The 18,352-nt window shown below is 26.9% G+C and overlaps 1 protein-coding gene across 1 annotated transcript; it reads left to right on the top strand.

The window, feature by feature from the left end:
- The first annotated feature begins 3,473 nt into the window (after nucleotides 1–3,473).
- Nucleotides 3,474–12,472, top strand: LOC113859010 (rac-like GTP-binding protein RHO1). The gene is made up of 8 exons (XM_027491827.1): nucleotides 3,474–3,503; nucleotides 9,761–9,859; nucleotides 10,357–10,444; nucleotides 10,537–10,646; nucleotides 10,815–10,878; nucleotides 12,049–12,113; nucleotides 12,219–12,284; nucleotides 12,371–12,472. The coding sequence occupies exons 2-8, from the start codon at nucleotides 9,761–9,763 to the stop codon at nucleotides 12,470–12,472; spliced, it is 594 nt and encodes a 197-aa protein (XP_027347628.1). The 5' UTR covers nucleotides 3,474–3,503.
- Nucleotides 12,473–18,352: the final 5,880 nt, after the last annotated feature.

The raw sequence follows: 18,352 nt of genomic DNA, 5'->3' as shown, positions 1-18,352 counted from the left end.
GGAAAAAAAAGCTTTTAAAAATACATTGGTCTTAATAAAATAAAAAAATTTAGAATTAACTCAAAAACGAAAAATGAAACATCGCAAAAAATAAAACTCATAAATTAATATATGCTTTATAAATGAAAAAAGAGAAAAACTCAATTTTAACCTCTTATGAAACCCTAAAATGTAACAAATATAAATAGTAAAATAAGGGATCAGAAGGAGAAACACAAATTTCTTAGAGATGGCAGCAACAAGTTTTCAGTGGGAGAGCAAAATTTTTAAGAGAGGAGATCTAAAATCAAAGAGAAGAAAAAGAGAGAGCAAAATTTTTCAAAAGATAGAATATAAAAAAAATGAAAAACAAGTGCTTTAGATGGGAAGAAAACTACTAAGAAGAAAAAGAAAAGAAAACTGCTTCACTGATTACCACTCAAACTACCATAGTTGGTCACCATTTTTGTCATTTTACCATCTTCCACTATGGCTTAGGTATTCTCCTTCTCTCTAAGTATAAAACTTACTTCCCATTCAAATATAACAAAAATGAGGAGAAGAGTAGCTACTAGATGCACAATAAAAGCTCTATGGTCTTTTAAGTTTTTCTTTTTTATAATTTATAAAGTTGCATAAAAATCGTTGATCCACAGACGATATACATGCAACCACTACAAAAGCTTAAAGCAACTTTCGATACTTTATATTATTTTTTATTCTTGATCTTTGTAGTCAAAGAAGACCTCGTATGTATAAAGAAAATGTTGCATTATTTATATCAAAGGTAGATTTTAGTTTAGTTTTTTTTTTTTTATATTGCTCCATTTTTTATTATTAGTATTTTTGAATCTATCTTAATAAAAATATCTAATCTTTTTTCTAATCTAATCTTTTTTCCATATACACATTTTAAATTTAGTTCTTTAAACTTAAAATTATAATTATAATAATAATGATAATAATAAGAGAATTTTTTATTAAAATATAATATTAATTATTATTTTTTTATTATATCATATTGACCTTTTATTTTTACTTGTCAAATTTATCTCTTCATAAAAAATCATAAAAGATAAGTAGCGTAACATAAAAAAAAATTGCCAATAATTTTTATGCTTTTGTTTATATCTGAGTTATTTATTTTATTTTAATTTTAAATTATTTGTTCTTTAGCATTATTATTCTTTATTGTATTGCACAATTTTAGAATGTTAATATAGTTTAATTTTATATTTAGTATTCTCTTATTTTGTAGTTAGTGAATTACATTTTATTTTATTAAATAAATAAATAATATAATCTTTGCATCAATTTATAACATTAATGTGTAACTTTTCTATCATCATATGTTATGAATTAACAAAGCTTACATGTACCTATGTTACCTAGTTTTATGAAATGAAAATTTTATACATTTTAACTTTAATCAATTAGATGAATATTTTAAATTTTTAAAATACTGTTGTTTAGATGTTTTTCCTTAATTATTAGATTATTAATTGATTCATTAAATTAAGTTAAGAGTTACTTTAACACATCAATTTATAATGTTATTGTGCAGCATATTTACATTTATACGCTTTAAATTGTTAAGAATTTTGTGTACCCACATTACCTTGAGTCTTATGCAATAAAAAATTATTAAATAAAGTTTTAATCTTTTTATTAAATAATTATCTTCTTATGAGCAAAAAAATTATTTTCTTTAATTAATTCAAATATATTTATTTCTTTCATTAAGTGGAATTAATTTATATTTTAAATTTTCTTAAGTCATATTTTTAACTTTGATAAATTAAATAACCAAATATTTGATTACTTGATTTAATTTTTCCATTTTATTATACAAATTTTTGCAACATTGATGTGTAATTTATATTGTCTTCGATTGTCTAATAAATTATAAAAGATTTATGTATAACTTACGCTATGTATAGTTTAGGAGAGGTTTCTCTGAGAAAGAAAGTGAGAGAATGGAGAGAAAAAAAATAAGGATTTGCTTGGTTTACAATACAAGTTTTAAAATAGAAAAATTCTTTAAATACCCTTTTTAGTCTGCTAATTCTCGCTTGAGTGAGACATATTTTCGTCTGAGAGAGACCCTTCTTACCTCTCGCCTGTGCAAGAATAGAAGACAAAATTTTTTAAATAAGTTTCTAATAATCTTACTTGAGCGAGATTTCTTCTTGTCTGAGTCAAATCAGGTCCAGAGAGCTCCCACTTTCTCCTGTGCCTCTCGCTTGGGTGAGAGGATAGTTGAGGTGGTATTATCCATTCTCACTATGGTGTGATTTATTTCACTTGAGCGAGAATGCTCTGAAATGTTTGGTCCAAAAACTCTGTCTCGCTTGATGGGTGAGACCTTCTGCAACTTTCAAAAATTTAAAATTCTTCTAATTTAAAATGAAATGCAATAATAAATTAAATAATTACGCAATAATAAAAAATAAGGGTGTTACAAACTTGACTAAAAACAACATTGTTTCATTGTTCAAATAGTTGTGTTCTAAATATGTGGAGGTAGCAGAGACTTCCGTTGTTGTTGTGATTGTTATGCTTGTTACCACTCAAGAAATTAAGGTGTCTTTTTCTTTATATGTTTACGTTTACTATCTTGTTTCATTTTTATATCTTCTCACTACTAAAAAGTCTGTATATACAGACGGATTTTTTACCCATTACAGACAGTTTTTGAAATTACAGATGGATTCAGAAACGGACATAAATCGTCTGTGATATCGTTGTTGGTAAGGAATTACAGACGAATTTCACAATTCGTCTGTAATACGTCTGTAATATATTTTACTATTATTAGTATTTTTTGTTTATGTAGATAGTGATTTCTGACTGTTCCTGATTATCACAATTTATAAACATAATAATAACTATAAATTGGGCATCTAAACATTTAAAAAAGATTTATAAAATATAAAATTTAAATATTATTACAAAGGAAGACAAAAGTATCCAAATAAATACATTTAAAAATAAAATATAAGTCTTCATCATGAATAATCTGTATGATCATCATCCGAAGAAGCATCATTATCAGTAGACGAGGAGTCAAAGGATGAATGATGCATGTAGGTGAAAACCGATGGTGCTGTAGCTGGTGGAGGAGGAAGAAGAGGTGTGAAGCTGCTTGCTCTCATGAGCTCAAAATAAGCATGCATCTGCTGTATCTGCATATGCTACTGCTTCATCTGCTGTTGGACCTCCCTTTGCATTCTCGAGGCCACCTTCTTCTCTACCTTCTTCTCCATTTTCTTTGTCCATTTCTTCTTCCATGCACTTTCCTTACTCTTTCACATCTTCTCATTCTGCTTTTGGAGTTCTTCATTGAGGGCATTTACCTGAGTGTGGACCATGTCCTCAACTTCCTCAGGTGCAAGAGAAGGGGCATTTCCAATGATAGATGCAGGGGACATGGAGTCTGCAAAGCGCCCCCTATGCCATAAATGTGACCTTTATAAAGGCCACCCGCTGTCTGTGACCACATAGCATCCTCATCTACTAACTCTGTATCCTGAGAAGATGCCTCTTCAAACCTTTGAACATAATCATCCTATAGTTCAGTTCAGATAAGTAGATATTAGTTTACCACTTCTACCACTTCTTCTTGGTTTAAACCTAGGCTCTCCATAGAATTTGCAATTGGTCAAAACAGCATCATCTTTGTAATACAACATGCAGCCTTTCAAACAACAATCAATTTTGACTTCCTTTAATCCAAGTTTGGAAACTAATTTTTTTGCTTGGTAAAAGTCCTTTGGGATGGAGTCAGGTTGAGGACTAAGCTCACTAATTAACATTGCCCATTGATTAAATGAACTCTGACTTTGATTGCTTTCTAACTTTATGCTTAACATTCTTACTGGTAAAGATAACTCTGAATGCACACACCCATCCCATAAAGGCTTGTTTGCTGCTTCTAAAATATTATAAAACTTTGTAGTCTCTCAATTAGGTTCTTGTTCAGCTTCAAAACCACAAAAAATTTCAAATTGAGGATCAACAACATCATAAACCATTTCTTGATAACGACTATTGCTTTCTTCCCAACTTACATTACCTACATCCTCACCTGATTGCAATATATTTGAATTACCTACTTGATTTTCCAAATTAACTACTTCCCCATACTCAGTTCATATCCAATAATCATGTTTAAATCCAAACTTATACAAATCATATCTAATTGAATCAATATCCAAAAACTTTCTACACTTGCACTTAGAACATGGACATCTAACTTTTTGATTTGTGATGAATTGCTACGAATTACAATAGACACGTATGAATTCCTCTACACCCTCAAAGAATTCAGGTTTTATTCCCCCCGACTTGGGTGCAACCTATCATACATCCACTAACGATTCCTGAGAAACATCTTCCTCAAGAACTATATAAACCTAATACAAATATACAATGTGGTATAAACATTCTATTATACATTACACAAATTTTTAATATAAATTTTGGCAGAATCTCCCCTAATGCATGTCAATTTCCTTACATTTGCTTACCACTTTTTTACAAAAATCAAAATTTCACCACACATAACTAATATATTATATAACAATATATTAATCGATACATCAAACACAAACACATCACAATTCTAAACCGTTCTAGAGCACATCCCCTTGTAACTCCACAACATGCATATTCTACAAACTCCACAAACACAAACAATCCCACAGCACACAATAATCAGGTTCAGAGAAGGACCTCTACGCCCTTCCCCCGGTCATATAATCTCCAATCCTACAACTCTATCTTAAAAATTTTAAGTCTCTTAAAAACATTAAAAATTAAAAAACTAAACCGATTTAAAGTTAGAGTATCGTACCAGAAATACAATGATGCAAATATTCTTTCAAATGGATGCTCCAATCACTCGCAAAGGCCAAAACACTGAGCTCCTAGAGAGAGTGAGAGAGAGAGGGGCGAGAGAGAGAGAGTTATGTAAAAATGAGGAAGGGAAAGGGGGAGGCAGCGTTTTATGGGTTTCTATCATTACAGACAGAAAAATCCGTCTGTAAAGGGTTTAATAAAATGGTACGTTTTAGGTGTCACATTACAGACAGATTTTTTCATCTGTAAATTTGTCAAGTCCATTTACAGATGGAAAAATCTGTCTGTAATTTGCCACCTGAAAGGTCGGTTAAAAACGACCATATTTACAGACAAAAAAATCCGTCTGTAACTCCCGCTATAAAATTTCCTCCTATTTTCAAATTACAGATGAAAAAATCTGTATGTAATTCCTATCTATATGTGTTCGCGCCAAATGGCGGGCAAACTACAGACGAAATTTACAGAGAGATAAAAATCCATCTGTAATACAGACAGATTTTTCAAAAAAAAAAAAAAAATTAATAATCCACAGATCCGTCTGTATTACAGACGGATAAAAATACGTCTGTAAAATCCGTCTGTATATACCACTTTTCTGGTAGTGTTTAGAAAAAAAAATATGGTTAATTAACTTATACATTTTTGTCTTTGTCTCTTGTAATTTTACAATGGAAATCTATGGAGGCACTCGATGTTACTAGCGTTCTTATTGGTGATTCCTATGAAGTGCAAGCATATGCTAAAAGTGCGCAAAAGAGGAGGGGTTCAGAGAAAGGAGGTGGAACCCATTAATGCAAATGCAATGACATTGTCTCTCCATCATGGTCAAGGATTAATTTTGGACCAGGTTGGAAGATTTGCATATGGTGTAGTTGTTAAAGAGGTTGGTGAAGAAACTTATCACTTAAAGAAAGGGGGTGGAACCCACTAATAAAAATGTAATGGACATTGTCTCTCTATCACGGTCAAAGATTGATTTTGTACCAAGTTAGAGGATTTGCATATAGTGTATTTGTTAAAGAGGTGGTGAAGAAACTTATCACTTATACAAGGGATTAATATGACAACAATAAAACTATTCTAAGATATGTTTAAGGAGAATGGATCTATTGACTTAGGAGAAAATTAAGGTTCTTTTACTTAAACAAAAGAGAAAAGTTACCAATAACAACTTTTTGAACACATTAAATGATTTGAACAAGAGAAGCGCACACACACAAAACTAGATATAAAAATAAAAGTTAATTACAAAAAGATGAAATAAATAATAAAATTAACATAAAATAAAGGTTTAAAATAAAATAAAAATTATTAATTTTATTTTTAAAAAAATTAAATTAAATTAAATGACATAAAAATAAAAGCAACAAGCTTCAGGTAAAATTAGATGTTCACATCTAACATTAATTTTTCTCTCCTGAGAATTTGGAGAGTAAAGCTTAAAGATGCATGCTTGATTAAGAATACTGTAGTTATTGAGTAATGGTTTGTGAAATAATACCTAAATGGTAAGACACCTATAATTGTAAATGTGAATGCTAAATTTGATCCCGCTTGCACTTACTTTTTATTTTATTCACTTATTTATTAATTATGTCATAAAATTAAAACACAAAAAAGTTCTATTTAATTAATCAATTAAATAAAAAGATTTAGATTTAACTCAAGACAAAAATAAAAGTAAAAATAAAAAGAAGATTTATTACCAACTCCAACAAAGTTGACAAAGTGTGTAGTCTAATCCAAAAGAAAGAAAAGAAAAAAAAAGTCGTTAGCAAAAAAATTCTTTTAATTAATACTATTTTTATTAAAGTTGATAATCTTTTAAGTAAAATTAAGGAATTGGAAATACTAAATCATAGTCTAAAAAGGTTAAGAAAGGAGAGGAATTATAAAAGGAAGAATTAAAAATAGAGAGGAAAAGCAAAAAAAATGAAAACAGGGAAACAGAGAAAAAAGAACCTAAAAAAAAGAAAGACAGTAAAAAAATGGAAATTAAGGAACAAATTTTAAATTGAAAAGCTAGAGGATATCAAGAAAAACAAAAACAGAGAACGAGAAGAACAAAAAATAAAAGCATTAGTAAAAGAAATTTAGAATCCCTTGAAATTCTGAGCCTCACATTTTATATTACTTCATGTGTGTAATACTAATGATAATACACTAATATAAAAAAAAATTTATATTAAAATTTTACATTGATTAATTATTAATTGATCTAATAAAAAATATCGTGTCATTTTTTAAATTAACATAATTTTTTAAAGATTAATTATCAAAATAATTGATATAAAAAATATATTTTAAATTAGTTAAATTTTTGAACTATATAAATTTTTTACTTTTTAAATGGATTAATTTTTTAATAATAAAAAAAATCATCATTTGAATTTTAGTTAATATGAGACCAAAATCTATAAATTATCCTAATACATTTTAATATTGTTATTTTCTACAAAAATTATGAATCATAAAAACATAAGAAAATAACACTAAAACATACAAAACAAATAGAAAAAATGGGCAGAATTGTTGGAATTTTGGAAAATAATTTATTCCAAACCCTTTAAATGTTTAGTAAAATAGATTTTAAAAAGTTATATAAAATAAATATATAATTTGTATAAATTAAAATTTTATGCTAAAAATTATGTTTCTTCAATATTTACGATAAAAAAGTAAAAAATTGTAGAATTTTATAAATTAATTCTTAAATAATTAATGTAAAAAGTACTTTTTATATTGATTAATTTTAAAATTAATATAAAAAATAATTTAAATATAACATTTTACATCGATTGTTCCTGTAACTATGTCACTTTCTAAATTGATTATCTTATAAGCAATGTTAAAATGATTTAGAATTTAAGATTTTGGAGGCAGCGTTAGTAAAACAACATAAATTAAAGATGATAAATACAAATTGTTACATTCTTAAATTTCTGTTATCATTTTTTTGTTATACTAACGACGAATACAAACTTTTACTCACATTAATATACATTAATAATGAATTTTGCTTGCTTCATTACGTGTTTTCTTCTTTATTAATTTATTTATTTTGATACACAATATCAAAAAATATTATATATTTTTTATTTATAAACTCAACAAAGATGAAATTTTCAATAAGATGAACACTGAAAAATATTGATGTCACTAATAAACATTGACATTATTAATGAATTACTTACTAAATTGTCAAAGAAACATTAATATTATTAATAAATTTTGTTGAGAAGAATGCTTTCTACATCGATTGTTTTATAGTTGATGTAAAAATAATTATTATTTTTACATCAATTATTATAATCAATATAAAAAGCAATGACTTACTACCTCCAATATCAATTTTAACTAATATTAAAAGTGATTTTTCACTGATGATAAAAATATTTTTCAAAGTTTTAAAACTTATATATAATAACCAAAACTAAAACAACGGAGGTTTAAAATCAAACTTAATCATATTTATAAACACTAAAAATATGCTTTACCTTTATCTAACGCATCATTTTCATTTAAAGTTGTGTATGTCTTTATATTAGTTTTTTTTTAAATTATTACCAAATTTATCCCTTAAATATTCAATCGGTCACGATATTAGTTTTTAAATATTGTGTAATGATATATATATAAAAAAAAGTATTGTGCCATGAAATCACAACAAAGTCTTTATACATTAAAAATAAAATTCATTAAAGACTGATGCAGTGTTCAAATTTTTCAGATCCATTTCAGTGACAGGTCAAATTTTAGAACATGAAATTTACTATTTTTTCTATTAAAAACTTTTCACCAACAGTAGATCAAATTTCACAACCATTTTTGTTTAAAGAAAATAACAAATTGATATCTATGATAACTTTTATGTCAATATTAGAATTTAAAATACATAATATTGGTTATTCTTTTTTTGGTAAAGTTGTTACAGCTATAGGCAATTTGAACCCTTAATCTTTCTATTTTAGCTTAATTATTTTATCCCCTAAACTGCTCATCGAACCTCGGTAAGAAAATTGTTCTGGTTTAAATATCATATTTGTATTTTGTTAAAGTAATAAATACTATTACATTCCACTGTAGGATCATGCATAGAAACATAAGGAAGCAAAAATTCATTATTTTAAAGAAAAAGATCCATTTATAATACATATAATAAAAAATCTTCGGCTCGTTTTGCCAATGCTATTTCTTTTTCCCCTTGTCCAATCTTTTCTCTTACTTTTTCTCAAAATAAAACAATTTCTAAATACACTTAAAATTGGGTCATGATCCAAACATATTTAGAGGAAACCGAGTTTCGTTGCGATTAAAGTGCCATGTAATATTTCCTTAAAAAGGAAAGGCACACAAATAGACAAAACACAAAAATATGTTTTAAAAGAAATAAATTATTATAGAAATAAAATTAAAAAAATAAATAATAAAAGTAACAATAGTAATAACTTCAAAGTGACAAGTTTGTTGGCAAAGTTTTGTTCACATAATGAACGTTTCAACAGCAAAAATTTTCGGGCTAGAAGTATTCGTGTCTCTCTCTCTCTCTTTGATCTCAATCCACAACAACTCACATTCCTCATGCATAATTTCCATCTCCTCCAGAAGGGTTAAGGTTTCTCATTTTTTTTTTCTTCTTCCAAAATTTCTCCCCTTTTCGTGCATTATTTATTACACTTTTCCATTCATTTTGGTCCTTTTGTTTTTGTGTGCTTTACAATGTCCCCTCTTTGCATTTATGGAAGTTTCTTGGTTTTGATTTTGCCTTAAACAGATGCATGATTGAAGCAGAAAATTGCAACAATTGGAGGAGAAGAAGTGGAAGGGTGTGTGAGGGTGAGTAATCAAGGTCCTCAGGTGAATGATCTGAGGCTTTCATTTTTGCTGGGAGGTTGAGTTGAATAAAGCGTAATTGAAGATGAGTGCTTCTAGATTCATCAAGTGTGTCACTGTGGGGGATGGAGCTGTGGGCAAAACTTGTTTGCTAATCTCTTATACTAGCAACACCTTCCCTACTGTGAGTTCTTTTCTTTTCTCTTTTCTTTTATTCAATGGATTGCTGATAAAGTTGTTTTAATTTTTAAGAGAATTTGAATTTGGATTTTGAATTAATTGATTGCAAGGTTGTCGTTAATTTATTTGGAAACTTTGGTTGCCAAAAGTAAAGTATTCTCTCTCTCTTGTTTGGATTAAGAAAATATTGCTTTTCTAAAACATTAGTATTTTATAAGTTCGGACAAAATACTTTTTTAAAAAACCAAAGAAAAATATTGGGATTCTTTATGATTTGTTCGATATATATAATTGCATGTCTTCATTTGCAAAGCAATAAAAGGTGTTTAAATGTGATAAATAAAACAACAAGGGTATATTTGTTTGATTTTTAAAAATACAAATAAACATACTCTAAGATTTTGGGGCAGTGTTTTGATATCTTATTATTATATATTTGTGCCTATTCGAAAAGAAAGATTGTTATCATTTTTTGCATCTCTTCACTTTGTTTGGAAACAGGATTATGTGCCAACTGTTTTCGACAATTTCAGTGCAAATGTGGTTGTGAATGGAAGCACTGTTAATCTGGGTTTATGGGACACCGCCGGTATATATTGTTGCATTTTTATTTATTTATTTATTGTAAATCTAAGATGTTAATTTCTTTGTAGATTTTTACTATTTTATTTTGTGGAACAGGACAAGAGGATTATAATAGATTACGACCTTTGAGTTATCGTGGTGCTGATGTTTTCATATTGGCTTTCTCTCTCATAAGCAAGGCTAGTTATGAAAATGTTTCTAAAAAGGTACTTTTCTTACAATATATTATGTTCCCAACATTTCTGGAGTTTTAGAATGCACTTTAACATATTTCCTTTAATATGAATATGATGTTTTGATAGAAAGAACAATATTCTATTTACATTAATTAAAAAATGTTAATAAATTGTGTATGTGTTATTTTCATTTTTCAGTGGATTCCTGAGTTGAAACATTATGCACCAGGTGTTCCCATTATTCTGGTTGGCACAAAGCTTGGTAAATTAATTGCTACCTAATGTGATGTTTAATATTGTAATACCATGCATTTAATACCTGTTTTCTTCCAACATATTAATTTATAATATTAACCGATGTTTGTGTTATGTAATTATACAATTACGTGAATTTCATCATCAATAAATGTTTTCTTTAGAGTTTTGGAAACTATAAATATTAAAGTGGTTGATTTTCAATTCTTTGTTGATAACATTCATTTTATAATTCATGAGCTATGGAAAAGAAACTTTTGTTTTCTAAAAATAGACGGATGTTATTCTAATATACGCATTTTTCCTTTTTATTCTTTTTATTTATAATTTTGAGATAAAGTGTGTTTGACAAAACTTATTTTACTAGTTAAGAAAATTATCTAGTACATACTAGTTTTTTTTTTTAGTTAGAAGTATTTTTTTTTTTTTGTTCCTATTATTTAAATAATCTCTTCTTTGTTTATTTAATTTCTTAAAATTTACTTTTTAAAAAATTTTTGATATGTTGGAAAGGAAGGAAATTTATTACACAATAAAAATAAATAAACGTCACAATATTCATTATTTTAGAAAATAATAAATTGTTAATATTTTCAAAAGAATTTAACGAAGTCATTCAAAAATTTATTATTCTAATTTGAAGATGAAAAATAAGTTTAGCTAAATTATTATTATTATTATTATTATTATTATTATATATGATTTTTAAATTTTAATTTAAGATATCTTTATTTATTATTTTACATTTATCAACTAGGTTTTAAATTTTTAGCTTGCTTGTTCGCTAATTTTGCCAAATACTTTTGTGCATTTATCTTTTAACGCTTGTCATGATAGATCGTGCTTTTTATATTGTTTTGATTGGACATTACTCTATTTTAATATCTCTATATATCATGATGGTTTGCAAGGTAGAGAGTTTATTTACAATGACATTTACAATCAAATAATTAACTTTTTTAGCATGTTTAAAGTCTTTTTGAAAATACAATTTAATTAGGCGTTTAAAAAAAAGTTACAAAAAGTTTATAACAATGATATATAAGTTATTAAGTAGTACATGAGTTTAAGGGAGAAATGATTATGATAATAACTCTCTCAACTTCTAAGTATTCTATTAATTGTTTTTTCAACTAAGAGTTAGTCCTTTACTATTTTGTGATTTAATATGAAGCAGACCTTCGAGATGATAAGCAATTCTTCGTAGATCATCCTGGTGCCGTACCTATTACCTCTGCTCAAGTACGTAAATATTGGTTTTTGTAATTCTTCAATGTCTATATGCTTCAAGTACATGTTTGTAATCAATTTTAGCTATTTAATCAAAATTTGCTTATCTTATTGAAGGGAGAAGAGCTTAGGAAGCTTATTAATGCACCAGCTTACATTGAGTGCAGTTCAAAAACACAGCTGGTATATAATTGAATATATAATTTTCTTCTTCTCTCATACACAATGGTTAACTTAATTAGTAATTTTACTTTTGGCCTCAATTGCAGAATGTAAAAGGAGTCTTTGATGCAGCCATAAGAGTAGTCCTTCAACCACCAAAGCAAAAGAAAAAGAAGGGTAAAGCACAAAAGGCATGTTCAATATTGTGATTCACTAGTTCTAATCATTTGACAACCATTTGTTCTACCTATGTTTACCTCCTCTTCTTCAATTTCTTCATTCCTTTGCTATTAAAGAAGTTGGAGTCTATTGGGTGTTCATTTGACGTACGCTTTGAAGCATAAGGTGGTTGATGCTTTGGTTTCTCAAAATTATTGTGAATTCTAATTGTCTAAATTGCATTTCATGGTTCCCACCTTTTTCTTAACATACATTTCATGTATTAATAGACTGGAATATCCCAGTTAGGATAATAACCTTGTTTGTTTGAATATATATTTAAATGATTTTGCATTTTCTATAATGTTTATTATTATTTTAAATAATCTTTGTTTCTTAGTCGGCGTGTAATTACTCTTTAGTTAACGGAAGTTCTTTCTTCCTTTTCTTGTATCATTTTTTTTTAAATTTTGTTGAAATAGTGATTTGGAAGGCTTTATTTTAACATATGTAGGGTTAGGTTCTAATTTAAAACAATTGTTTTATTTTTCATAACTAGTGTGATAATCAACCAAACAGTTTTACAAGTGAGGCTAAAAAGCCTCAACATATTGTTATTGCTTAACAATTGTTTTATTATATAAGTACGTATCATTATTTTAATTAATATAAGGCAAATACATTACAATATAAACTTCAAACTTCATCTTATACTACGAGGAAATGCTTAGATTTCATATATTATATATTTTGCATTGAATTAATTACAATGAAGACTTGATTTGACGTAGTTTTTTACTACTTTTCATGGGTGACTGATAGTCTATCTCAAACGGTAACAAATTAAAAATATGAACATTAAACACTTTCCTAGTTATAAATTTTACTAGTTATAAAAAAAACCAAATAAAAAAACCAAAATTATAGTATGAGTTTTTTTTTTTTAATCCTACAAGCAAGACATTATCATCAAGAGTAAAAAAAAATAGTAGTAATTAAAAAGAACCTGCCTCCATATTTGCTTATAAGATTATTTGAAATTTTCTACAGTTTGCTAAATTGAGTTAAGCTGCAAATATTTATAAGGCTTACAATATTGAAAGATAACGAGTTATCAAATTTAAAACAATGCACATGATGATATGAAACAAAACGTTAAAATGCTTCGATGAACAAGAGTTTCTTTCAAATATCTTCAATTAAAACCTGTTATTACATATTATAATGCAAGCAAGCAATTATTTTCAATGATTTTTTATGACCCATTTTCCTCTTTAAACTAAATAAAACCTAACACAAATGTTAGGACCATAGTAACTTCAACTTCCAAGTATCTTGCAATTTAACCTTCAACCTATCCCAAACATATATAGAAATCCAAATCTATTGAAACGTTATATGCCAACTTTCCACTACCCATTCTAACCTCCACCTACGTATCTCATGGTTTTTGATTCACAACTCCACAATATTAAGCCCTTAAGAATACATAATGTCACCTTAGGTTTTGAAATCAATGCCTCCTTACTTCAATGCTACCTCATCACCAACAACCTATATAAGTTATCCTCATTGTAGTCTCCTACTATGTTATAGGTAGGCTAAAGAATTCTAGTATTCTCTTGCTACTATTCATACCATGTTTGTTTTTTTTTCTTTTCTAAATTATATTAACTCGTTGAGTCTATTAATTTATGATTTTTTTTATAGAAATATTTCATTCACACTCACAAACATGTGTTTGTTTAAAAAGAAGGCGAATAAATTATGAATAAGAAAGATAAAATGCTTGTGTATTTTATTAAAAGTTCAGCACTTTGAAAATATAGTGTTAACTAAAGACAAAAGCAATTTCAACAACTAACATAAATTAATTAACAATACAACTAACTACCACACACTTGGATTAACCATATACTCTCCCTTAATCCAAGTTCTCATGGAAACAATTCCTAACTTATTCTTTAACTTTACGAACCTGTCAAATCTTAATGCCTTAGTTAAAATATTTGCCAATTGAGCTTTAGTTATGCAATAAACTACTTCAAGCTTTTCAGTATTGACTTGCTCTTGTAAAAAGTGAAACCCTGTCTCAATGAGCTTGCTTCTCCCGTGAGACACTAGATTTTTTGCCAGATTAATGGTTGATTTGTTGTCAACCAACAACTTCACATGCTTGTCAACTTCAATTTTAAGTTCATGCAACAATAAGTCTATCCAAATTGCTTGACAAGCAACAAAAGATATTGCAATGTATTTTGACTCAAAGGTAGATAGAGTTTGTTTGTGAGCAAGTGTACCGTTGAAAAGTAATAAAATATTTTAAAATAAGTTCTTGAATTATCATCACACAAGGATTGTTTCAAGTACCAAAAATTTCTTAACTCTAATAATTTGAACTTAAAGGATGTAAAAATAAAAACAAGGATTAAAATTAAATCAATTATCACTAAAATTAAGAGCAAGTAATGTAACATACTTCTTGGTTAAACTTATAGGAAAGGAACTTAAGACATGTGAGTTTACTCATTCAATTCTTTATGTTATTTTTCTGTTTGACTCTAAATTTGATTTCTTTATGATTACTAATAATTCATACAAATACTATCAATGCTCAATGATCATGTAATATTAATAATTTTTTTTTCTAAATTAATATCCATAATGGTCATCCAATATATCAATTTAAGAATGCATAAAGCACTTATGAACTTGTTAATTTAATAACGATTGGAAGAGAAAAATTAGTTTGGTTCACCTAATCATTTGCCTTATATTTTACTAGAGATCCATTAAGTAATCGAGGTATGGTTGCCTAACGATATAATTAACCATTGTTATGTTACAATTGATCAATTCACAACATACAATTATGTGCAATAAGATAAACATTAATCACAGATGAAAATTAAATTTAGATTCAAACATCAAAATCTCATAAATTCATGAACAAGAATTTTCATAACCCTAACTATAGACTTGGTTACTCATGTTAAAGAAAATAAATAAAACAATCATAAATAAAGCCATAGTAAAAAAAAAATAGCAAATTAGAATGTCTCTTAGGGTTGAGGGATGAGATGAGTTCCTAGTTTTCAAGTATAGTTGCTCAAAACTCCAAGTTCCACCAAGAATGTGATGAAAGAGATGACTCAGGGGTGTGGAAGGATGAGGTGGAAATAAAGTCAAAACAACTTGTAAACAGGATAATGAATAGGATGCCTCGTTGCTGCCCTTGAGGTATCTTTTAATAGGGTTTGAAAATCCTAAAATCTCTTTATAATTAAGCTTGCCAAAGGTGAGCACAACCGTGCATGTGGTTGAAGCACTTTCGTGCTGGTTGTTGAGGTCTGGATGTGCTGACTAAAATCCTATTTTTCAACCAATTTGGGCAAAAAATGCCCAAAAACTCAACTGTGGCCTTTTTATACTAAATTTCATAATTAATAGATAAATCAACATAAAACTAAATTAATATAATGACCATACATAAATAAATAGGCTATAAAAGCATGTCAAAATACAAACTTATTAGAACTACCACAAATTGCTCCTTAGGACACCGTGAAATTGATGTTCCAAGGAACTTAAATAGATATCTAGTGGTGTTTTTTCCTATCACTTTTGTCCCCACACTAAGTAGAGTTAGAATATTTTATCAACTTTGTTGTCTTCTCTTTTGTTCTCATAGGAAATATAGTATCATAGTTCAAAGAACCTTTTACATATTTGATACCTCTTAGCAGCTAACAAGTGAGACTTCTTTGCTCACTCATGAATCTACTAATTACACCAACAACAAAAGCTAAATTAAGTTTCACACATTCTTCTTGCATGCAACTTCATTTCTTTCTGCTATTTGAACTCCTTTCACGATTTTTAGGATTTTTTGGTTTGACTTCCGTTCTCACAATCCACTTATCACAGTTCTTACTATTTAAGATTGGTAAGATGTACATGACATTTATACTCATGTTGACGGAAAACCATGACAATACTCATAGGTCCCTAGACCTCTTGCTCTAGATACTAATTTGTTCGAGAAATATCTCACTCACTCATACATATAAGGTTGTTGGAGAAGAAGAAGAATGAATATATAAAAAAGATAAAATATTTTTGCATTTTATTGAAAGTTTCAACAACTAACAAAAATTAACCACAACAATATGTCTAAGGACATACAATAAATAATCAATAAACAATAAAATTTTATTAAATATTATAATATTTAATATTATTAAACAATTAATTAAATTATTTGTTATTCTATGATTTGAAAAAAAAATTATTATACATAGATTCTTGATATGTGTCCTTGAAAATAAGGTAAAAAAATTGATTAGCTTAAACACTTCAAACTTAGTAGTCTAACTAATCTGAATTATAGAATCATCATTTGGAAATTTTAAATTGAATTTTAATTTCTAATTAAGCAATATAATATGTATTTAATCTTTTAAGAACTATTCTTTGAAGGTTGAAGGTTTTGTGCTGGGCTATTTTACAATTTTTTAGTAAGTTTTTTTCTCCTAACTTTGCATATGTAATGTATGGGTAAGAAATTCAAAATTACAAAAAGGAAAGGAGAAAAATCAATAGGATGATAAAAAAAAAATTTAATGAATAATTATGTTATTCTTAACATCTAAAATGGTTAGAAATTTTGATGAATGTTATTTCATCTCTTGTGAAAAGAGTACATCTAATCCATGAGCAAAATATTTACTTTAAAGTAAATATGTTATTCTTTTAAAGAACACATACCAACGACGGTTAATTCAAATAATACGTTTTGATTCTTCAAAAAAAAATAAAAATGTTTCAGGTTTGAATTTTGTGTATACAGAAACTCTATTGAATTATTTTTAACATGTTATTATTATTTTTTAATTCGAGAATGGTTATCTCTTTTAAAGTATGGATATCTCTAGTTTAAATTAGAAAAAAAAAAAGCACAAGAAAAAGTTAAAATAAAAAATACATGAATAAAATATATAAAATGGATTGAACAATAATTAGCGAGTAATGCTTATATTTATTTTCATATTTTGAAAGTAATTTGACCTTTTAACAATTAATTAATAATACTATCTACTAAATGGTAATGAAAAAAATATAAATTTTTTAATAATTCAATGACTGGTTAGTAATATTAACTATTAAATGATAATAACAAATTGACTTAATTTTTCTTTTGGTTCCTATTCTTTATTTTATTTGTGACTTTGATCTTTCTAATTTTAATTATTTCATTTAGTTTTTTACTCTAAAATTTTATTCAATTATTCATAAAAATATAATGAAGATATTATATCATATTTATTAATTTATATAAATAAGTAAAGAAAAATATAAAAAATATAAATATAAAAATACAAAATAAAATAAATTTTGGAATAAAGAATTTAATTTGAGCAGTTACAGAATTACATAGACTAAATGTGAACAATTAAAATTAATAAAACAAAAATTACACATAAATTAAAGTATATGACCAAAATTTTAATTAAATAAAAATATTATAACATTTTTGAATTTTGTATTTGTTTTACAATTTTAAGGAATTTTTAATATATTGGGTTAATTTATAAGCCAATTCCATCGATCCAGTAGATTCAATCACTGATTTATCACAAAGATAAGCTATTGATTTAAAGATAAATGATAGTAATAAATACCTTTTTTTTAATATATTTAATAATTAATTAAAATTTATAAAATTTATAAAAAATATATAGTTTTTAATTTTTAATTTATTAATTTAATTTTATACTCTCTTATTTTTTAATAAATTTTATTCAATAAAAATATATTTAAAAATATTAAATAGTATATTTTTATTAGTCATCTTAATTCGAATAAAACCAATTTAGGTGAGGTTGGGCTGGACTGGCCCAACAATACGACGAGGCCCAGTGGCCGGGACT

Source organism: Abrus precatorius, unplaced genomic scaffold (genome assembly GCF_003935025.1).
Source record: "Abrus precatorius isolate BTA unplaced genomic scaffold, Abrus_2018 Scaffold2, whole genome shotgun sequence".
NCBI lineage: Eukaryota > Viridiplantae > Streptophyta > Magnoliopsida > Fabales > Fabaceae > Abrus > Abrus precatorius.
The sequence above is the reverse complement of the archived record's forward strand: the minus strand, read 5'-3'. Positions and strand labels throughout refer to the sequence as shown.

Coding starts and splice junctions, on each gene's coding strand:
- LOC113859010 (XM_027491827.1), top strand. CDS start 9,761: ATGAGTGCTTCTAGATTCATCAAGTGTGTCACTGTGGGGGATGGAGCT. Junction 10,647..10,814: donor ATGAAAATGTTTCTAAAAAG/GTACTTTTCTTA, acceptor TTCATTTTTCAG/TGGATTCCTGAGTTGAAACA. Junction 10,879..12,048: donor TCTGGTTGGCACAAAGCTTG/GTAAATTAATTG, acceptor AATATGAAGCAG/ACCTTCGAGATGATAAGCAA.